General features: G+C 42.4%; 1 protein-coding gene across 1 annotated transcript in view; it reads right to left on the bottom strand.

The window, feature by feature from the left end:
* The window catches only part of LOC120941466 (fibrocystin-L-like), a 239,500-nt gene that overhangs the window by 181,530 nt on the left and 40,064 nt on the right, over positions 1-17,906 (bottom strand). Inside the window, exons 9-13 of the mRNA XM_040354858.1 lie at positions 14,247-14,320; positions 14,121-14,163; positions 10,527-10,597; positions 10,330-10,440; positions 7,865-7,954 (exon numbers count right to left, since the gene is read on the bottom strand). Coding sequence (XP_040210792.1) covers positions 7,865-7,954; positions 10,330-10,440; positions 10,527-10,597; positions 14,121-14,163; positions 14,247-14,320 — 389 coding nt within the window. The remainder of the gene's footprint in view (positions 1-7,864; positions 7,955-10,329; positions 10,441-10,526; positions 10,598-14,120; positions 14,164-14,246; positions 14,321-17,906) is intronic.

Here is a 17,906-nt window from a genome sequence, read left to right as displayed (position 1 = left end):
GCGGTGTAACGTAAACGGGTTATGTTACACGGCGGCAATTATTTGTGAATCTGGCCCCATGTTCCCATTTCATCTTTGGGCTTTTCATTTGGCAATGACTTCTTAGTATACATATGTGATACATTATTTTAGGGAAGGAGGGGGGGGGAGCCTTTGTTTGATCAGATTATCTTCCAAAAATGAATGAGCTATATATATTTTAAATATATGAAAAGTTTAAAACTTTTATAGGCAAAGTCATTTTTAAATAAAGCAAAGGCTTTTCATGACTTAATTCACATGGGCCCAGAGGGCTAAAAAGAGTGAAGAACGGGGATATTCATGTGGCCAGGAGGTGCCAAGGTGTTTTCATACTACCCCATTACCCACTTTTTGGTTTTACTGTATGTAGAGACCTCCATAAAATCTTATTATTTAACTACTAAAAGTGCTATATTGCTCTAAACTCTTTACATTGTTGCATTTGTTACAGTATCTTAAAAAGCCAGCATAAAAAAGTTTTAGATTTAACTAATCCCTTTTTTTACAGGGGTGTATTTTGCCTACATGCTTTGTACTAAAATGTGACCCTTTTTCTCATCTCAGAAAGTTGGGAGGTTACTTTGCTTCCATTGTAATTGTGTAGTCACACTGCATGATTGGTAGTCAGAGGCCAAGTCAATGTTGTCTTTGCTGTAAGATTGGCCCCGCATGGCCATACAGTTTTGTTTCAACGTTCATTTGTAAATTCTGAAACATTGTTCATCAGAACATTCTTTCTTGCCATCATTGAGTCAACTAATTTGATTCAGAAGTTTTTAAAATTTCACCCAGACCTGTTATTTCAATGCAATCCCAGATGTAGGGTCTAATTACAATTTGTATGATTTTTATAAAACAAAACTACTTTCACAATTAAAATTTTGTTTGGAAAAAATAAAATGTCCACTTCTGTTGCTACAAATTTTCTTGTAACTTCGGTTGACAACAAACATTGGCCCAGATTCACAAAGCACTTACGCCGACGTATAACAAGTTACGCCGACGTAAGTGCAAATGTGCGCCGTCGTATCTGTGCGCCCGACCCACAAACAGATATGCACCTAAAACCAGGCTACACCCTGCCGATGTATCTTGCCTACGCCGGCATAGGGTGAGTGCAGATTTAGGCTGGGTGCATGCTGCCGCTCTCATTGATTAGCCATTCAAACATACAAATGAGGGAAATACGGCGATTCACGAACCTGCGTGCGCCCGACGCAGGCAACGCGAGGTGCGCGTAAGTTGTACGTCCGGCGTAAAGTTATTCCCCATAAAGGAGGTGCAACCCAGCAGCAGACATGCAAAGCTTTGCACCAGGGAACACAAGCCGGCGTATTTTACGTTGGATGTGTGTCTGGCTGGGCGTAGGTTACATTCACACCGTAGTTTAGGCAGTTGTTCCGACGTGGTTGTGAGCAGGCGCAGGGCAAAGCGTCCACGTCACGGCGCATGCGCAGTTCGTGATACGTATACGTATCTGTCTGGCTTCAGTGACAGTGGACCGCCGCCCCCCCTCTGCTCACCTCCAGCGCTCACCTGGGTGGAACAGAGAAGCAGGGGGAGGACCAGAGAAGCAGGGGGGGACAGAGGAGCATGGGGAGGGGGACAGACAGCTGACTCAACAGCTATGGCCTGGGAGTTTCTCACTTCTGCCTAATCTTGTCCCATAAAGGGGGGCACCAAACTGATACTTTGCCCTGAGTGAAATAATGTCTAGCTTCCCCACTGGTCCTGCCTATAAGAGTACCAGTACCAGCCGTTCTACTCTAATAAAGCAGAATGGCTAGTGGCTAGTGAAGGTGGAGAGGGGGCTTGGGTGGTGGGGGGGTGCGGGAGTTGTCCAGTCGCCATGAGAAAGACCTGTCAAAGTGGGCCAGTCTGGATGAAGTCCAGGGCCGAATTTTTGTCCCAGTCCAGCCCTGCGCTCGGCCCATCATTTGCATGGGGTCACGCCTCATTTGCATGGGTCATGCCCACTTCCACCTACGCCGGCCTGTGCCCTCGAAACCTATGTCACGCTGACGCAGCGTTGGGAGCAATAGCTTGCTGAATGCATTGCTTGCCTCTCTGCGCTGCATTGGTGTAGCGTACATTGGTTACTCTATGGCGGCGTAATGTGCGCCTGCTCTCTGTGAATCTGGGCCATTGACTTAACCCCACCAAAGCTAAAAAATAAAACAAATGTTGCAAAGGCTAACATTTTCAAATGCAATTCTACTGGTGTATGGCCAGCTTTAGTGATATAATACTTTTTTGCCAAGAAAAAAAATTATGACTAGGTAAACCTGGCCTATCCTATGGCTGTTCTGAAGTTTGAATATTATTCATATCTTACTTTAATCAGTTAGTTCATCCAAGACTCATATTTTCATGATATGTGTGGGTACAGCGTGATGGGGAGGCAGTGAACACACTGGGGTTGATTTACTAAAATTGGAGAGTGCAAAATCTGGTGCAGCTGTGCATTGTAACCAATCAGCTTCTGACTTCAGCTTGTTCAAAAAAACTTGGAAACTGATTTCTATGCAAAGCTGCACTAGGATTTGCACTTTCCAGTTTTACTAAATCCAATTGCAGAAACAGAACTATATTGAAATTAAAGTACAAAACGCACAACTATTCAGCAGGAAGGCAACCCAGCCGAGCACACTCACAGAATGTTGCAGTGAAGAGTATAACAGTAGGTCTCGGGTGCATCAACAGCATCTGTCTTGAGGGTTGGAATGTGGCCTGGCCGGTCCACACCCAAAAGGGGAGGATTCCAGGAAGGATGGCATGTCCCTGCTCTTTCTGTACTCATCTGACACTTATACTTTCCCTGACAGACGGTTGACCTGTCCCTACACTACTCACACGCAAAATGCGTGCCAAGCCTGGCAATCAGGGACTTAAATAGACTCTACCTGACCCAAGATGGCTGAAAAAAATCACTTGGGGTGGCAGCATCCATTCGGATAGCTCTTCCAGTGACCCAGCAAACCATAGAGGATCCATGTTCCTCTTGACTTTCTCCCCATCTGCAATGCAGCTGCTACTGAGTGCCATCTGCAGTGGAGAAAGTAGACTGCATCTGCCAACATATGTAACATAAGGGCAGTGTCACATGAGAGCTTATATAGCCAGAGATTCCTATCCTGGGCTGCTTGTGTGGCAGGACAGGGGCTGTTCATAAAGCTTTCTTGGCTGAGATAATCCAGCAGATAATATCAATATATTTGAATTCTAACATGGTGAAATTATGATTTATGCAAAAATGCTAGGTAAAATAGCTCCCTTCTCACACCATAAAGCCACAGTTTGATCTAAACTCATTTTAATATTTTTACTGAACATAAATGTCATAATATAAAAATATCAAAGTGTATTTGTAATTTGTTCCCTGTTTAATAGGAATGTAATAAAAAAATTAAGGTTAGCTTTTTTTTTTTTTTTGCAGTCAAGGTACTATGAAATATGCAGACAAACATATTATATTTACTGTTTTCAGGTAGCAGCTGGAATTCATTTGCACTTTTTTTTACCAGGCTAACATTAACCACATAACTGGAAAAGCCTGTTCAAAGGGGCGAACAAACTGAAGGTCAAAATACACACTCAGCTGAGCAATAGAGGAGTGATGTACTTTCCGCCCTACTGTGTAGAGCTTTGTATGGATTTTCTTCTTCAATATTTTTATTGAGGTTTACATAAGAAAGACAGAGAAATGTATAGTCTTATGCATGGGATACATTCAATGCCAATATCATCATACATTTGTGTATACAACTACAAATAAACAACAAGAGTAAGATCTAGTAGCAATCTGCATAACAAAGTCATTTAGAGAACTGGAGTGAGAGCCCCTCATCGTTTGGTGAATCGTGCCTCCAGACCACCCATCCACCCCCCATAGGCTCAAACTATGAATGGGTGGAGGCACGTTTATAAGGTGATGGATTGTCCTTGTTTGGAATGGGAGGTATGTTATAAGAGATATGAAGATATGTGCATTCCCGTTCGTACGAATGTTATTTTTGTACGGAAATGTTCATTTTCGTACCCGCAGAATAATGTGTACATACGAAAAAAATTAAGCACCAAAATACGAAAACGACGGGATTACGAATGAGTCGCATAACGAACAACCGCAAATACGAACGAACGATCCGACGAAAATACGACAAAACGAAAACGGCAAAAGAACGAATATGACATCTATAACCAAAGACTTTCATTCTTTATTTTGTTTGAATCCTTGTTCTGTTCGTATTTTGATTTTCAGTCGTATGTTCATATGACATCTAACAAAAGATTTTCATTCTGTATTTTGTTTGATTCCTTTTTCTGTTCGTATGTTCATATGACATCTTATAACAAAAGATTTGCATTCTGTATTCTGAATTCCTTCTTTCTGTTCGTAATTTGGTTTCAAAATACAGAATGCAAATCTTTTGTTATAAGATGTCATTTTCGTTTTTTTGAATGGGCAGTGAGTGTAGTTAGTTAGTGAAGCAGCTTCTCTTTTGTGCTGAGTAGTACAGTAAAGCCAAATAAACTTTTCTGTGGATTTTCGTCTGAAGGGAGATCAGTTGGCCAGACTTTTGAACCTGGAACCCAAAAATGGTTTTCTGATGGAGTTTAAAAACGAACGAACGTTCGGTAAAACGATCGTTTTTATGTTTGTTGTTAAAAAAGTCTGACCAAGTGTATGGGGCTTAACAATAGTTAATATGGATGAGCCACGTGTTGAAAGTGCCGCGAATCCCGCGATATATTTACGAAAGTACAAAATGATGATAATTCACGAAAATTATTGTCTAACAAGTAACGAACATGAATTAAACAGAATAACGAACCATCCCACATGTACGAAAATAAAACGGTAACCAAAATACGAAACGATCGGAATACGAAAAAATCGCGTTGTACGAAAAACGAACGGGAACGAACAGGAAAACGGGCGTCTTACGAAAAACGAACGGGAACAAACCTACGGAACGATACGAAACAGAACAAAAAAAAAAAGGAAAAAATTTCTGTGCACATGTCTAGTAGAGACCATAATAACAGAAAAGGTAATGCAAATTAATCTATAGTCTTATGTCTTGGTTGAGGAAGAAATGGGAATCCCATAATCGTGGGTCATATACTGGAAAATAGAGAAAAGAATTAGAAACGTAAAAGGACCAAGTGCAGGGATGATGCGGGCTATAGTATCTTAGAAATGGATGAGAGGTTAGTATCATCTCATCGTGCCCGTCGTTAGCAGGTGAGCGTAAAAAAGGAAACTGGGGAAAAGTGGAAAGAGAAGGAAAGAAGATGGAGGAAGAAGAATTTCTTGTGGTGGTAGCACGGCTGGCGGTCAGGAGATGCGTATAGTTGATAATGAGTTGGGAAAATTAATAAGGCAACAACAATGACTGGTCAAAGTCAGGAGGTAAGTAATGTTTGACCCAGGGTTGCCAGATCTTGCAAATTTTTTTGATATTGTCATTTTCAATAGCCGTCATTTTGGCGTAGATAAGGGCTCTATTTATATTATGTTTGGCTTCAGCCATCTTGTATGGATTTTCAATTACAGAGAGACAGTCTAAACTGAAGAAACTCCTGTCCTGATACACTCTCTTAAAAAAATTTATGCAAAACCAGTGCAATGGAAGCACTGCAAAAAAAGGGAAATAGACCCACTCTTATGCATTCCAAGCAGGGTAAGTAGAATCCAAATATTTACAACATACACACTGGCAAAATTCCACCCTTCTGATGTGTTTCACCCATGTTGAGTTTAATCGTCTTGGTGGGATGTGTGAAACACATCGGGTGGGAGAGTTCCAACGGGGTGGGTGTTGCACACCTTTTGGAATTTGAACTTATCTGTGATTGGTATGTACAGGATTGTATTGATATTTATTTTGCCAGCTGTTGTGAAGATAACACACCTAGCGAGGATAAAAAGCTGGCTTGACTTTGGCTGCGGTGTCAGCCTTTTTTTTTTTTCAAAGAAACATTCTTATTTTTTAAATAAATATTTAGGCCCAGATTCACAAAGGACTCTACGCGCCTGATTCTTAGAATCAGTTACGCATGAATTTTGCCTAGATACGAGCGGCGTAAGTCTCTTACGCCGTCGTATCTTGGGGTGCATATTTACACTGGTCGCTAGGGGCGCTTCCGTATATTTCCGTGTCTAATATGCAAATGAGCTAGATACGCCGATTCACGAACGTACGTGCGCCCGGCGTATCAAGATACGTTGTTTACGTAAGGCGTCTGACCGGCGTAAAGTTACCCCTCATAAAGCAGGGATAAGTCATGTTAGATATTGACGTCGGAAACGTCCGAACAGTGTCGTATTTTACGTCGTTTGCGTAAGTCGTCCGCGCATGGGGCTGGGCGTAGGTTACGTTCACATCAACTTAGCATTGAACGTGCGTAATTTACTTTGAAAATTCGACATGATACTGAGCATGCGCCATTCGTTAAGCTCGTCATTTACGTGGGGTCACAAATCATTTACATACAACACGCCCCCTACCAGCCTAGTTTGAATTAGGCGGGCTTACGCCGGCCCATTTACACTACGCCGCCGTAACTTATGCCCCGTACACACCATCACTTTATGTGATGAAAAAAAACGAAGTTTTTAAAAACGTCACTTTAATTGACCGTGTGTGGGGGAAAACGTAATTTTATGTCTTGTAAAAAACGACCAAAAAAAATTGAAGCATGCTTCAATTTTATGTGTCGTTTTTCAAAACGTCATTTTTTACTTCACAGAAATTGACCGTGTGTAGCAAAAAACGACGTTTAAAACAACGTTTTTTCACCCGCGCATGCCCAGAAGCTTGTTATGAAGCAAGCTTCAATGGAAAAAGTGGTGAGAACGTAACCTCGCTTAGCTAGAGCATTGTGAGAAAAACGATGGTGTGTAGGCAACTTCGTCTTTGAAAATTGAAGTTTCAAAAACGTAATTTTTTACTTCACAGAAAATGTCATTTTTTTTTATCACATAAAGTGATGGTGTGTACGGGGCATTAGAGCGCAAGTTCTTTCAGAATACGGGACCTGGCGCTCTAAGTTACGGCGGCGTAGTGTATCTGAGATACGCTACGCCCGCCTAAAGATAGGCGCTTCTTTGTGAATCTGGCCCTATATGTGCATAATGAATAAAAATTGGTACAAACATCAGTTTTAAAACTTGTGCATTTTGAAAGAAAAATAAATGATCCCAAAATTCATCCAAAACCAAAACCATGCTGGCTTCTGATAGTGTGAGGTCAGGTACGGTGTAATACCTACATGTGTTCTCTAATGGGATTTGTTATTTTGTGAAACTATTTTGGGTATATGTGATTCTCCAGCATGAAACTTTGTAGCTAAGCTTTTACCTTTTTGGAAATGTTCTTATCAATCTTAACCGTGGTTATTCGTTTTTTAGTGTTTTTGTTTTCCTGAAAACATTTCTGTTGACACCCGTCGCTCCGTAGAGGAGAATAAAGGGTCCGATCGGGTCCATCTAAATAACTGACAGACTCAATCGGCCCGCCCGTGTGAAATCATTATATCTTTTTTTTTTGTTTCATTTTTTTTATAATTATTTTCTTTCCTGTCTCTCCATACTATCACCATGTCTTCCCATCACTCACCCTCCCCATAGTCTGCGTCTTTTCTTTTGTCATTCTTGTCAGTTGATCTTCATGTAAAAGTTCTCTATATACAAACACTTCTTGTCGTTTATGGAGAAAGGTCAGAGATAATACTTGAAGACTGCTAAACTTTGAAACTAAAAACTTTTGTCTGATGTTAACCCCAAAGAAAACTTTTTACTGTTTAGTTTATTCAGCAAAAACCTGACATTACATACCTGGAAAGAGCAAAGGAAGCACAGGCGGCTTTGGTGGCGTCTTGCAAAGGATTGTTGTATCATTTAGACTGAAAACTTGACATTCCTGACCTACAGACAGAATACAATGAAAATGGTTACAGATCTTTATTTTATACCAGAGTTCTGCTACAATAATACTGGGGTTGGTTAAGGCCCCTTTCAGCGGAGAAAAGACAGGGCAGGGACCGCCCTGTCAGCCGACGGCTCAGTGGGGATTTTACGGAGGATCCCTGCTGAGCTTGACGGACACACGGAGGCGGATCATTACTGATCCGCCCCGTGTGAAAGGGCCCTTACTGAAGTCAAACAGGCTGTTCACTTAGCAAGAGAATTTTCCCTTAGCTACCACCATCCAATTATGTGCAAGCAAAAATACTGTGGGCCAGATTCTCGTACATCTGCGTAAAATTGTGCGGGCGTAACGTATCTGATTTACGTTACGCCTCCGCAACTTACACGGGCAAGTGCTGTATTCTCAAAGCACTTGCTCCATAAGTTGCGGCGGCGTAGCGTAAATTGCCCGGCGTAAGCCCGCCTAATTCAAATTTGGATCAGGGGGGCGTGTTTTATGTAAATGTACTGTGACCCGACGTGGTTGACGTTTTTCCCGAACGGCGCATGCGCCGTCCGTGGAATTTCCCAGTGTGCATTGCTCCAAAGTACGCAGCAAGGACGTCATTGGTTTCAACGTGAGCGTAAATGACGTCCAGCCCCATTCACGGATGACTTACGCAAACAACGTAACTTTTTCAAATTTCGACGCGGGAACGACGGCCATACTTAACATTGTTACGCCGCACTTATGCCACCATATAGCAGGGGCAACTATACGCCGGGAAAAGCCTAACGTAAACAGCTTAACTTTACTGCGTCGGCCGGGCGTACGTTCGGGAATTCGTGTATCTACCTAATTTGCATACTCGACGCGGAATCCCACGGAAGCGCCACCTAGAGGCCAGCGTAAATATGCATTTACGATACGACGGTGTAACACAATTACGCCTGTCGGATCTAAGGAAAATCTATGCGTAACTGTTTCTAAGAATCAGGCGCATAGATACGACCGTGCAACTTAGAGATACGATGGCGTATCTGGAGATACGCCATCGTATCTCGTTTAAGAATCTGGGCCAGTCTTTTTAAATTCAGCCAAACAGCTATGATCAAAAGTGAACTTTATATATGTGATCTTCTTTTCTCCCTAAAACTTTTTATAATTTAGTTCAGGCAGTCTTATGATCTATGTATTGTTGCAAAGCCTGGTGACACCTGTAATCACTGCCAAAGCTTTGCAGCTATTTGTTTTACCTCTCTGCACATTTGACAACAGATAATCATCAACAATCTGCAGTGGTTCTCCAGCAGAGGTCCCATGCAAATGAATAAACTACAAGTGCCATCTGTACCGTGGCGGACAGACTTGTAGTTCTCAAAGGAACACAAGTACAGTGATCGCCGCATTCGTAGTCCATTAACACGTTCTTCATCTCTCCAACTGAAAGGCTATACCTCAGTATAGGCAGGGAGCTTGAGGAAGTGTCTCATACTTTAAATAGTTTGTTTGGGCCAAGCAAACTATTTCCTTTGCCCTTACGAACACTGCTGCTCTCAGCACTGTGTCCTGTAAGTTGTAGAGGGACCCCTAACCTGCTGCTGGAACAAAATCAAGTCGGCGTAGTGGTTCTCAGCCATTCACAGGAAGCATTGTATTTTTATCAATGAATAAAAGGCTTCCTCTGATACGCCAGGTGATGTCATCTGCCCACCTTTCCACCCAGCCAATCATTGGAAGCCTTGTATTCATTGATAAAAAATACAATACTTAATGTGAATGGTCTTTTAACCCCCTTCCTCCTTACTGTGTCTTTCCTTATCTTCCTGCCTCCTGTCCAGTATTAGGCATATAGGCCTGCTCACCTTCCCTCTAACAAAATAATGCTTGGGGTAACCAATTGGCAGGCATGAGCACTGTAATACAAGATTGGTGCTTATCAGAAAGCAAATACTGACCATAGGGTTCTTCCTGTTAATCATAGGGTATGGTCAGCATGTGTATAGGATCTAAGAAAAGGCTGCATTGCAGATTAGCTTTGACTAGAGTGGAAAGTATAGGTTACGGAACTGGCATTTCATTTCTACACAGCAGGTAAGGGCAGGGCAGGTGTTTTTTATAAAAAAAAAAATAATACAGATTAAATGCAGGGTGATATTGCTGTTTAGTAATGGCCCTTAATTCACATTACATGTTTTGGAACTGACTGGTCTTAAAAACATTACTGTCGACGTGCTAAAGCCAAATGTTGCATTCTTTAAATATTTGCAAGCATGCATTGCAGTGCTAGTTCAATAGTTCAATAGTGTAAAGGGAACAATTCCATAGTCTGTGCTGCCCACACAATAGCATTTCTAAATTGCTGTTCCTGGTAGTCTAGACTAGAAATTACCTCCTACAAGAACTCGGGCTGGAAAGTCAGTCTCGTCGAAGAACCGTCCATTGATTGTGATCACTGTGCCTCCTTGCACGCTTCCAGAAGTAGGGAAAATCCCGGTTACCTCTGGATGACAGAATACAGGAAAGACGTTCTTTGATTTCTTTTTGAACGAAGGGTTAATAAAAGGGGTAAATTAATATTTCTGTTACCTGCGTAGGTCTGGAACATATACATTTTATTGAGGGAAGACACAAAGTATGTGGAGAGACTTGGTAAACTCCTGTAATGCAGAAAAAAATTTATTTCAGGGCCACACAAGATATATTTACTTTCCCATAATGGGTCTACAGGAATATTGATCTTGACAAGCAACCTGCTCATGAAAACATTTAAGCCTCGTACACACGAGGCTTAAATGCAAAAACCAGCTGGGAGATATTTTTTTGCCGAGGAAACCGGTCGTGTGTACATTTTCGTCAAGGAAACTGTCGAGAAACTCGACGAGCCAAAAAGAAAGCAAGTTCTCTATTTCCTCGACGGGAATGGAGAAACTTGCCTCGTCGAGTTCCTCGACAGCTTAACAAGGAACTCGACGAGGAAAACCATGTGTTTCGCCCGTCGAGTTCCTCGGTCGTGTGTACGAGGCTTCAGACAATTCTGCATGTGTAAAGACAACTAGTACCTTGCTAAATTACAGAAACAAGGTTTTGTGTGGTTCAGGAATATTTTTTATTTGTGACTAATTTGTGACTTATTTGTGAATAAGACTAGGACTCAGGCTTCAGAGTTTGACAGGCAGTGCCTATCAAACTTGCCCATTGAGATCAATTGGGCTGCACCATAACCATAAGCTAAATGCTTGGCTTGCAGTTGCAGTGCAGTCCCACAATGTAAAATTGCCGTTCAACAATTTAAAAAAATGCATTTCAATAGCACATCTTGAAGGGGAGCTGCGGTGGCTCAACGCGATTGGCACTGCGCTGACAAGCCATTCACCTCTGCAGCTAGGGGTTCGGATCCCGGTCTCGGCTACATGTGAATTGAGTTTGGTGGTCTCAGCCCGGCTCCCAGTGGGTGTGCTATGCGAGGTAAGCCTGCGCTTAGTACGCCCACCCCCCTCCCACAAAACCACCACACTTACACGCACTCGAAATTGGGTTAACATGCACGCACTTTGACCACGTGGTCTCTAAAAAGAGAGGCGAAGGACTAACTGGGCTGGTTGAGCGGGCAAATCCTCTCACTCCCTTATAGGGAGTCCCTCTGCCCCGTTGGGCTTCAAAGCGGAGCAGGTAGGGCGGGCTGTGTGGGAGGACCCCCTCACACACCCACCATTGCCACCCGGGGCATGGAGAAAGGTGGCAGATTGCCTCTGGGGGAGGCAAGCCTACTCTCAACTCCTGCAGTCCGGCTCCTCTCTCGAGTACACGCACAAAATACACTTTATAAAAAAAAAAAAAATAGCGCATCTTGAATCCTTGCCAACCGCTGTCCCCTGAAAAGGAATCCACCACAGTTTAAATTTTAGAGGGCTGCAAGCATTACTGCTTGTCTAAAAGATTCCCTACCACATTTTCATTATTATTTATCATATATATATATTTGTAAGCACTGTTTACAGTTGCTTTATGAACACTAGTCAGAACATTCAGCATTCTTGCTGAGCAACCGCTGTAAGAGAATTGATTAAAAAGAACCCAAGAGTGTAGATTGCTTGGCAAACAATGTGCAAACTGGTCTGAAAAAGTGGAGTTTTTTTTTTTATGCTTTTTAGTTCAATCTGTTTATTAGGTTTTACAAACAGTACAAAAGAGATTGCTCCTCAAAATTCTGATCCACAAAAGACAATGAACACATAAGGAACCAATAGAGATCATCACATGAAAGACAGGGAGAGATGCAATGCATAACTAATCATATAGGGCCAGATCCACAGATAATTAGATGAGCGCAGCGTATCAGAGATACGCTACGCCGCCGTACCTTACCTGGCGGATCTTCGAATCCTCAAAGAATTTGCGCCTTAAGTTACGGCGGCGTAGTGTAATTCTGGCGGCGGAATTCAAATCGGCGGGTAGGGGGCGTGATTCATTTAAATGAAGTGCGTCCCCGCGCCGAAAGAACTGCGCATGCGTCGTTTCCGAAATTTCCCGCCGTGCATTGCGCTAAATGACGTCGCTAGGACGTCATTTTTTTAACTTAGACGTGAGTTACGTCCATCCCTATTCACAGACCACTTACGCAAAAAAAATAAAAATTTCAAATTTCGACGCGGGAACGACGACCACACTTAACATGGCAAGTCTATCTATACGCCGCAAAATACCAGCTTTAACTATACGCCGGAAAAAGCCGACTACAGACGACGTTAGAAAATGCGACGGCCGCGCGCACGTTTGTGGATCATCGTAAAGCGCTAATTTGCATACCCGACGCGGAAAACGACACAAACTCCACCCAGCGGGTGCCGAAGTATTGCATCTAAGATCCGAAGGCGTACGAAGCCGTACGCCTGTCGGATCTTACCCAGATGCCGTCGCATCTTGGTTTGAGGATTCAAACTAAAGATACTACGCGGGAAATTTGAAAGTACGCCGGCGTATCAATAGATACGCCGGCATACTTGCTCTGTGGATCTGCCCCATAGAGTGTAGTATAAGAGCAGCCCTGACAATGAAATACTCGAGGTGCATCATATAGCACTAGCAAAATATTAATGAAAAATGTCTGACAGGCCCGTTCAGGGCTATACAATTAAGGTTTTTGTAATTGCCTTTATTGGAGTACGAAAAGCCAGTCATAAAAATAGCAACAGTCTTAAAAAAGTTAACTTTTGAAATTAAAACTTATGCCGCGTACACACGGTCGGAATTTCCGAGGGAAAAAAGTCAGATGGAATTTTTTCATCGGATATTCCGACCGTGTGTGTATGCCCCATTAGACTTTTTCCATCTGAAATTCCGATAGAGTTACAAAGAGAATGTTCTCTTTTTTTCGGAAATTCCGTTCGCCTGTATGGAACTTCGATGGAGAAAAAAACATGCATGCTCAGAATCAAGTCGACGAATGCTCGGAAGCATTGAACTTAATTTTTCTTGGCTCGTTGTAGTGTTGTACGTCACCGCGTTCTTTACGGTCCGAATTTGGTGTGACAGTGTATATGCAAGACAGCTTGAACGGAATTTCATCGAAAAAATCAGTCAGAGTTTATCCGGACGGAAAATCCGACCATGTGTACAAGGCATTAGGGCATCCCAAAGCTGTTCTAGTCTTCCAACCTGCCCGATATTTTTTCATACTTGGCAATCAGGAGTCCCTATTATCCCCATTCTCAAATGATGAAAGCAGCACTTTAAATAGAGCGGATAAGGCCGCGTACACACCATCGGTCCAAACCTGATGAAAACGGACCGAAGTTCAGTTTCATCGGTCCAAACCGTCCGTGTGTTTGCCCCATCGGTCTTTTGTCCTTCGGACAAAAATTAGAGAACTTGCTTTAAAATCGAACCGATGGACCGATGACCGATAGGTCAAGTCGACGCATGCTTGGAAGCATTGAACTCCGTTTTTTTTCAGCACGTCGTGTGTTTTACGTCACCGCGTTCTGACCCGATCGGATTTTGAACTGATGGTGTGTACGCACATCAGACCATCAGGCCACTTCAGCGGTGAACCGATGAAAACGGTCCGTCAGACCATTCTCATCGGATGGATCGACCGTGTACGCGGCCAAATGCTAATATGCAGCGTTCTCTCTTGAAGGAAAATATGAGCTGCAATGTGTTATGTAGAGTGTAACTTACCGTCCATAACGGTCATCCAAAATAAAGCTGATATTGTGATGACCTGCACAAAAAAAATTAACACTGGTTAAGCCTACCTGTCTAAATATATTCCACAAGAAAAACTGACATTAATCTACAACTTACCAACATAGGTGCCAGTATCATGACATATCATGGAACCAGCATCACTATTTGCACTGTCTAGTTGTAATCCATACCTACAGAAGGAAATAAAAAGCTGCATTTCAATGCTGGGCTAGTAAGGCTTGTTATTAAAGTGGACATTTCGTTTTTTTTTAACAATTTTATCATTTACATTTTTACCTCCTCATACATATATATATATATATATATATGTTTTTAACTTTTACTAGATACCCTTTTTAATGTTTTCTATCCCTTAACTTCCCTCTATCTTGCCTAGGTGAGAATCACGCACACCGTACTCCCCAAAGACTCCTGGGATATCAACGTCATATATCCCAGAAGTCTTCAGGCAATAAAACGTGTGTGTAATTGCAATATTTTCTCCTACTCCCCTACTACACTGCTGTGTCATCCAAGGTGTGTCAGGAAACAGCTGGAGCGCCGGGTGGCCCATATTCAAGGGAGCCAGCTACAAAAATTATATTAAAATCACAATATGGCAGTAAACAAAACAAAAAAGTGGTGTGGAAGAGGCAAGGCAGTAGGAAAAGTTCAGATGAATGCAAGAAATTAAGGGGTTCTAAAGTGTTCAAAGCTTTCTTCTGCTGTGACGCTGTGCTCTGAGGAGAACCAAGTCAACTATGTTTATGAGTACAACCTAATTGTTACAAAGGTATCTTATTGCAGCTTGTGTCCTTGGGTTGACCTGGTTAGCTGGTGGTTCTGAGAAGAAAGGGTTACACACAATAAGATTATCAGATGAATGACCGTCCATTTTTTGTTTTTTTGGATGCTAGTCTCCATAAAAAAAACAAATAGGTTACTAAAGTACAAACAGTTTTCATACAACGGAATAAAAATTCTGAAGTGTATTGTTATTGTATTTTCGAATGAAAACTGTACTGATTAAATGCAAATCATCTGATCTGGTATCATACGAGAACATTTTTGTGTTTGTCCCTTCAGAAAATTTCGGCCAACAGCTGTGTACTAACGATCAGATTATCGTATGATCGCTTCAAAAGTGGTATTTTTTGCATGATATTCTGATTGTGTGTACGGGGCTTTACAGCTGCTGGCCAGGTTTTCCAGCTCTTTTCAGAAGGTCACACCATATAAATAGGGGCTCATTAGTGCCCAGAGGGGGTCGCCTAAGGCTGGTTAGGATAAAACTGCCAAGATGTAGCCGTAATACTGTCGGTCTGAACATCCCTTGGGGGAGTCCAGTAGGGGTTCCCAGTGGGGTCTAAAGCTTGTGGACCTATATGGACTTGTGCAATCTTATGCTTGACCCTTTTTATGAATTAGTGCTACCTTCTGTAGATAATCTGCTTTTTGCGGACTCTGTTATGGACTTTGCCAACTGCCTAAAGTATGACTATGTGATGGGACATTCAGGGGCACTAGATAACTTTGTATAGGAAAGTGTGTGGAAGATACCTCTAAGAATTGTCTTATTTTACCTACCTCAGTAAAAGATCTTTGTTTTTCATCCATGTCTCTCAAAGGGTATATGTAAGGCATATCAAGGAACAGGGCTTACAACAGGGGACCAAAAGGGTTAAAGAAGATACAGTACAGAGTCTGATGAGCAGAATGCTGTCCAGTGGAGTCTATGTATCTGTTGCTAAGAATATTGTATTTGTGTCCCTTGCTAACTCTGCCAACCAGCCAGGAAAGGGATGACATGGTAGAGGTGGCGGGGGCTCTAATGGCACTAATGACCAGTACCTCACATACCAGGTCTGACCTCACAACACAGAGTACCTAGGGACCTAGCCTGGAGTCACGGGGGAGATAGAGATGTAGAGGAGCCCCAGGAAGAAGAACAAGCATGAAGTTATGGAGACGTGCATTTACTGTATCCAGTAGCAACATTCTGATCAATCAGTGGGAGTTAGGTGACAGTACTTTTGGGTTGCTGGAGACCGGTACATGATCGTAGTGCCGGCTTAGAAATGCTACACGCCTGAGGAAGTTGTGTTCTCTAACAGAAGTTCTATTTGAAGTGCTTAGTGTTAACAGTGAGAGAAGTTTGGTTATGAATTAAGAGTTAACTGTGCAAGTTGCCTGCTCACTTCTAACTTCTCACTTCTAGACATTGGGGTCTAAAATAACCCTAGTGTCTCGTTATAGAGTACCTGTCAAAGACCAAAAGCTATCACACAGTAGATTGTTAGCCCCATTATGAAAGAAATATATTGAAATTAAAAAATAAAAAGTGGAAAAAAATAAACATTAATAAAATAATAATTATTAATATTATGCAGGATTTATATAGCCCCAACAGTTTCCGCAGCGCTTTACAACATGAGGGCAGACAGTACAGTTACAATACAATTCAAAACAGGAGGAATCAGAGGACCCTGCTCGTTAGAGCTTACAATCTAGAAGGGAGGGTCAAGTGAAACAAAAGGTAATAACTGTGGGGGATGAACTGATGGAGAAAATGAAAATGCAGTTGTTAGGTGTGGGTAGGATAGGCTTTTCTGAAGAGGAGGGTTTTCAGTAGGAGGTAATCAGACAGGTTGGGGTAAGGAGTTCCATAGGATTGGAGAGGCTCTGGAAAATTCCTGGATGTGAGCAAAGGAGGAGGTCTTAAGAGGAATGACCAGAACGATTAGGTTGGTACTTTGAGACTAGGCTAGTGATGTATTTGGGGGCAGAGTTGTGGATGGCTTTGAAAGTTGTTGTTCGTATTTTGAAGTAGTATTAGTATTTTGAATTCAATTTGTTGGGTGAGCGGAAGCCAGTGAAGGGATTGATAGAGAGGAGTAGAAGACACAGAGCGATTGGTAAGGTGTATGAGTCTGGCAGCAGTATTCATGTTGGATTGAAGGGGTGATAGCCTATGTAGAGGTAAGCCAATGAGTAGGGAGTTGCAGTAATCCAGGTGAGAGATGACCAGGGAGCAAATTAAGAGTTTTGTTGTGTCATTGGTTAGAAAGGGGTGTATTTTGGAGATGTTGCAGAGGTTGAGGCGGCAAGATTTGGATAGTGATAGGATGTAGGGCTTAAAGGGGAGTTCAGAGTCCAGGACTACACCTAGGACCTTGGCATGCGGGAATGGGCTGATAGTTGTGCCATCGATTTTGACAGAGAGATCAGGGGAAGGGGCACGTGGGAGATGAAATTATAAGTTCAGTTTTGGATAGATTGAGTTTCAGGAAGTGGTGTGACATCCAGACTGATATATCTGTTAGTAAATATGTGATATGTGAGCAGACTGAGGGAGTGAGCTAAGGGTTATGCCGCGTACACACGATCGTAGAGATTGTATTTGAAGCCATGAGATGCCATCAACTGCCCCATTGAGGAGGTGTAGATTGAAAATAGGAGAGGCCCAAGAAAAGAACCTTGGGGGACCCCAACAGAGAAAGGAAGAGAAAAGGAGGAAGTAGAGTTGTAAGCAATGCTAAAGGTGCAGTTGGATAAGTAAGAAGAAAATCAGCGAAGAGTACAGTCAGAGAGAACAACGTGTGGAGTTTTTGGAGGAGTAGGGAATGGTCAACCATATCAATGGCAGCAGAAAGGTCCAAGAGTAGAAGTGCAGAATAGTGTCCATTGGTTTTGGCCATTAGTAGATTGTTTTTTAGTTTTAGGAGAGCAGTTTCTGTGGAGTGTTGAGGACGAAATCCAGACTGAAGGGGATCAAGA

Source organism: Rana temporaria, chromosome 5 (assembly GCF_905171775.1).
Source record: "Rana temporaria chromosome 5, aRanTem1.1, whole genome shotgun sequence".
Taxonomy (NCBI): Eukaryota; Metazoa; Chordata; class Amphibia; order Anura; family Ranidae; genus Rana; species Rana temporaria.
The sequence above is the reverse complement of the archived record's forward strand: the minus strand, read 5'-3'. Positions and strand labels throughout refer to the sequence as shown.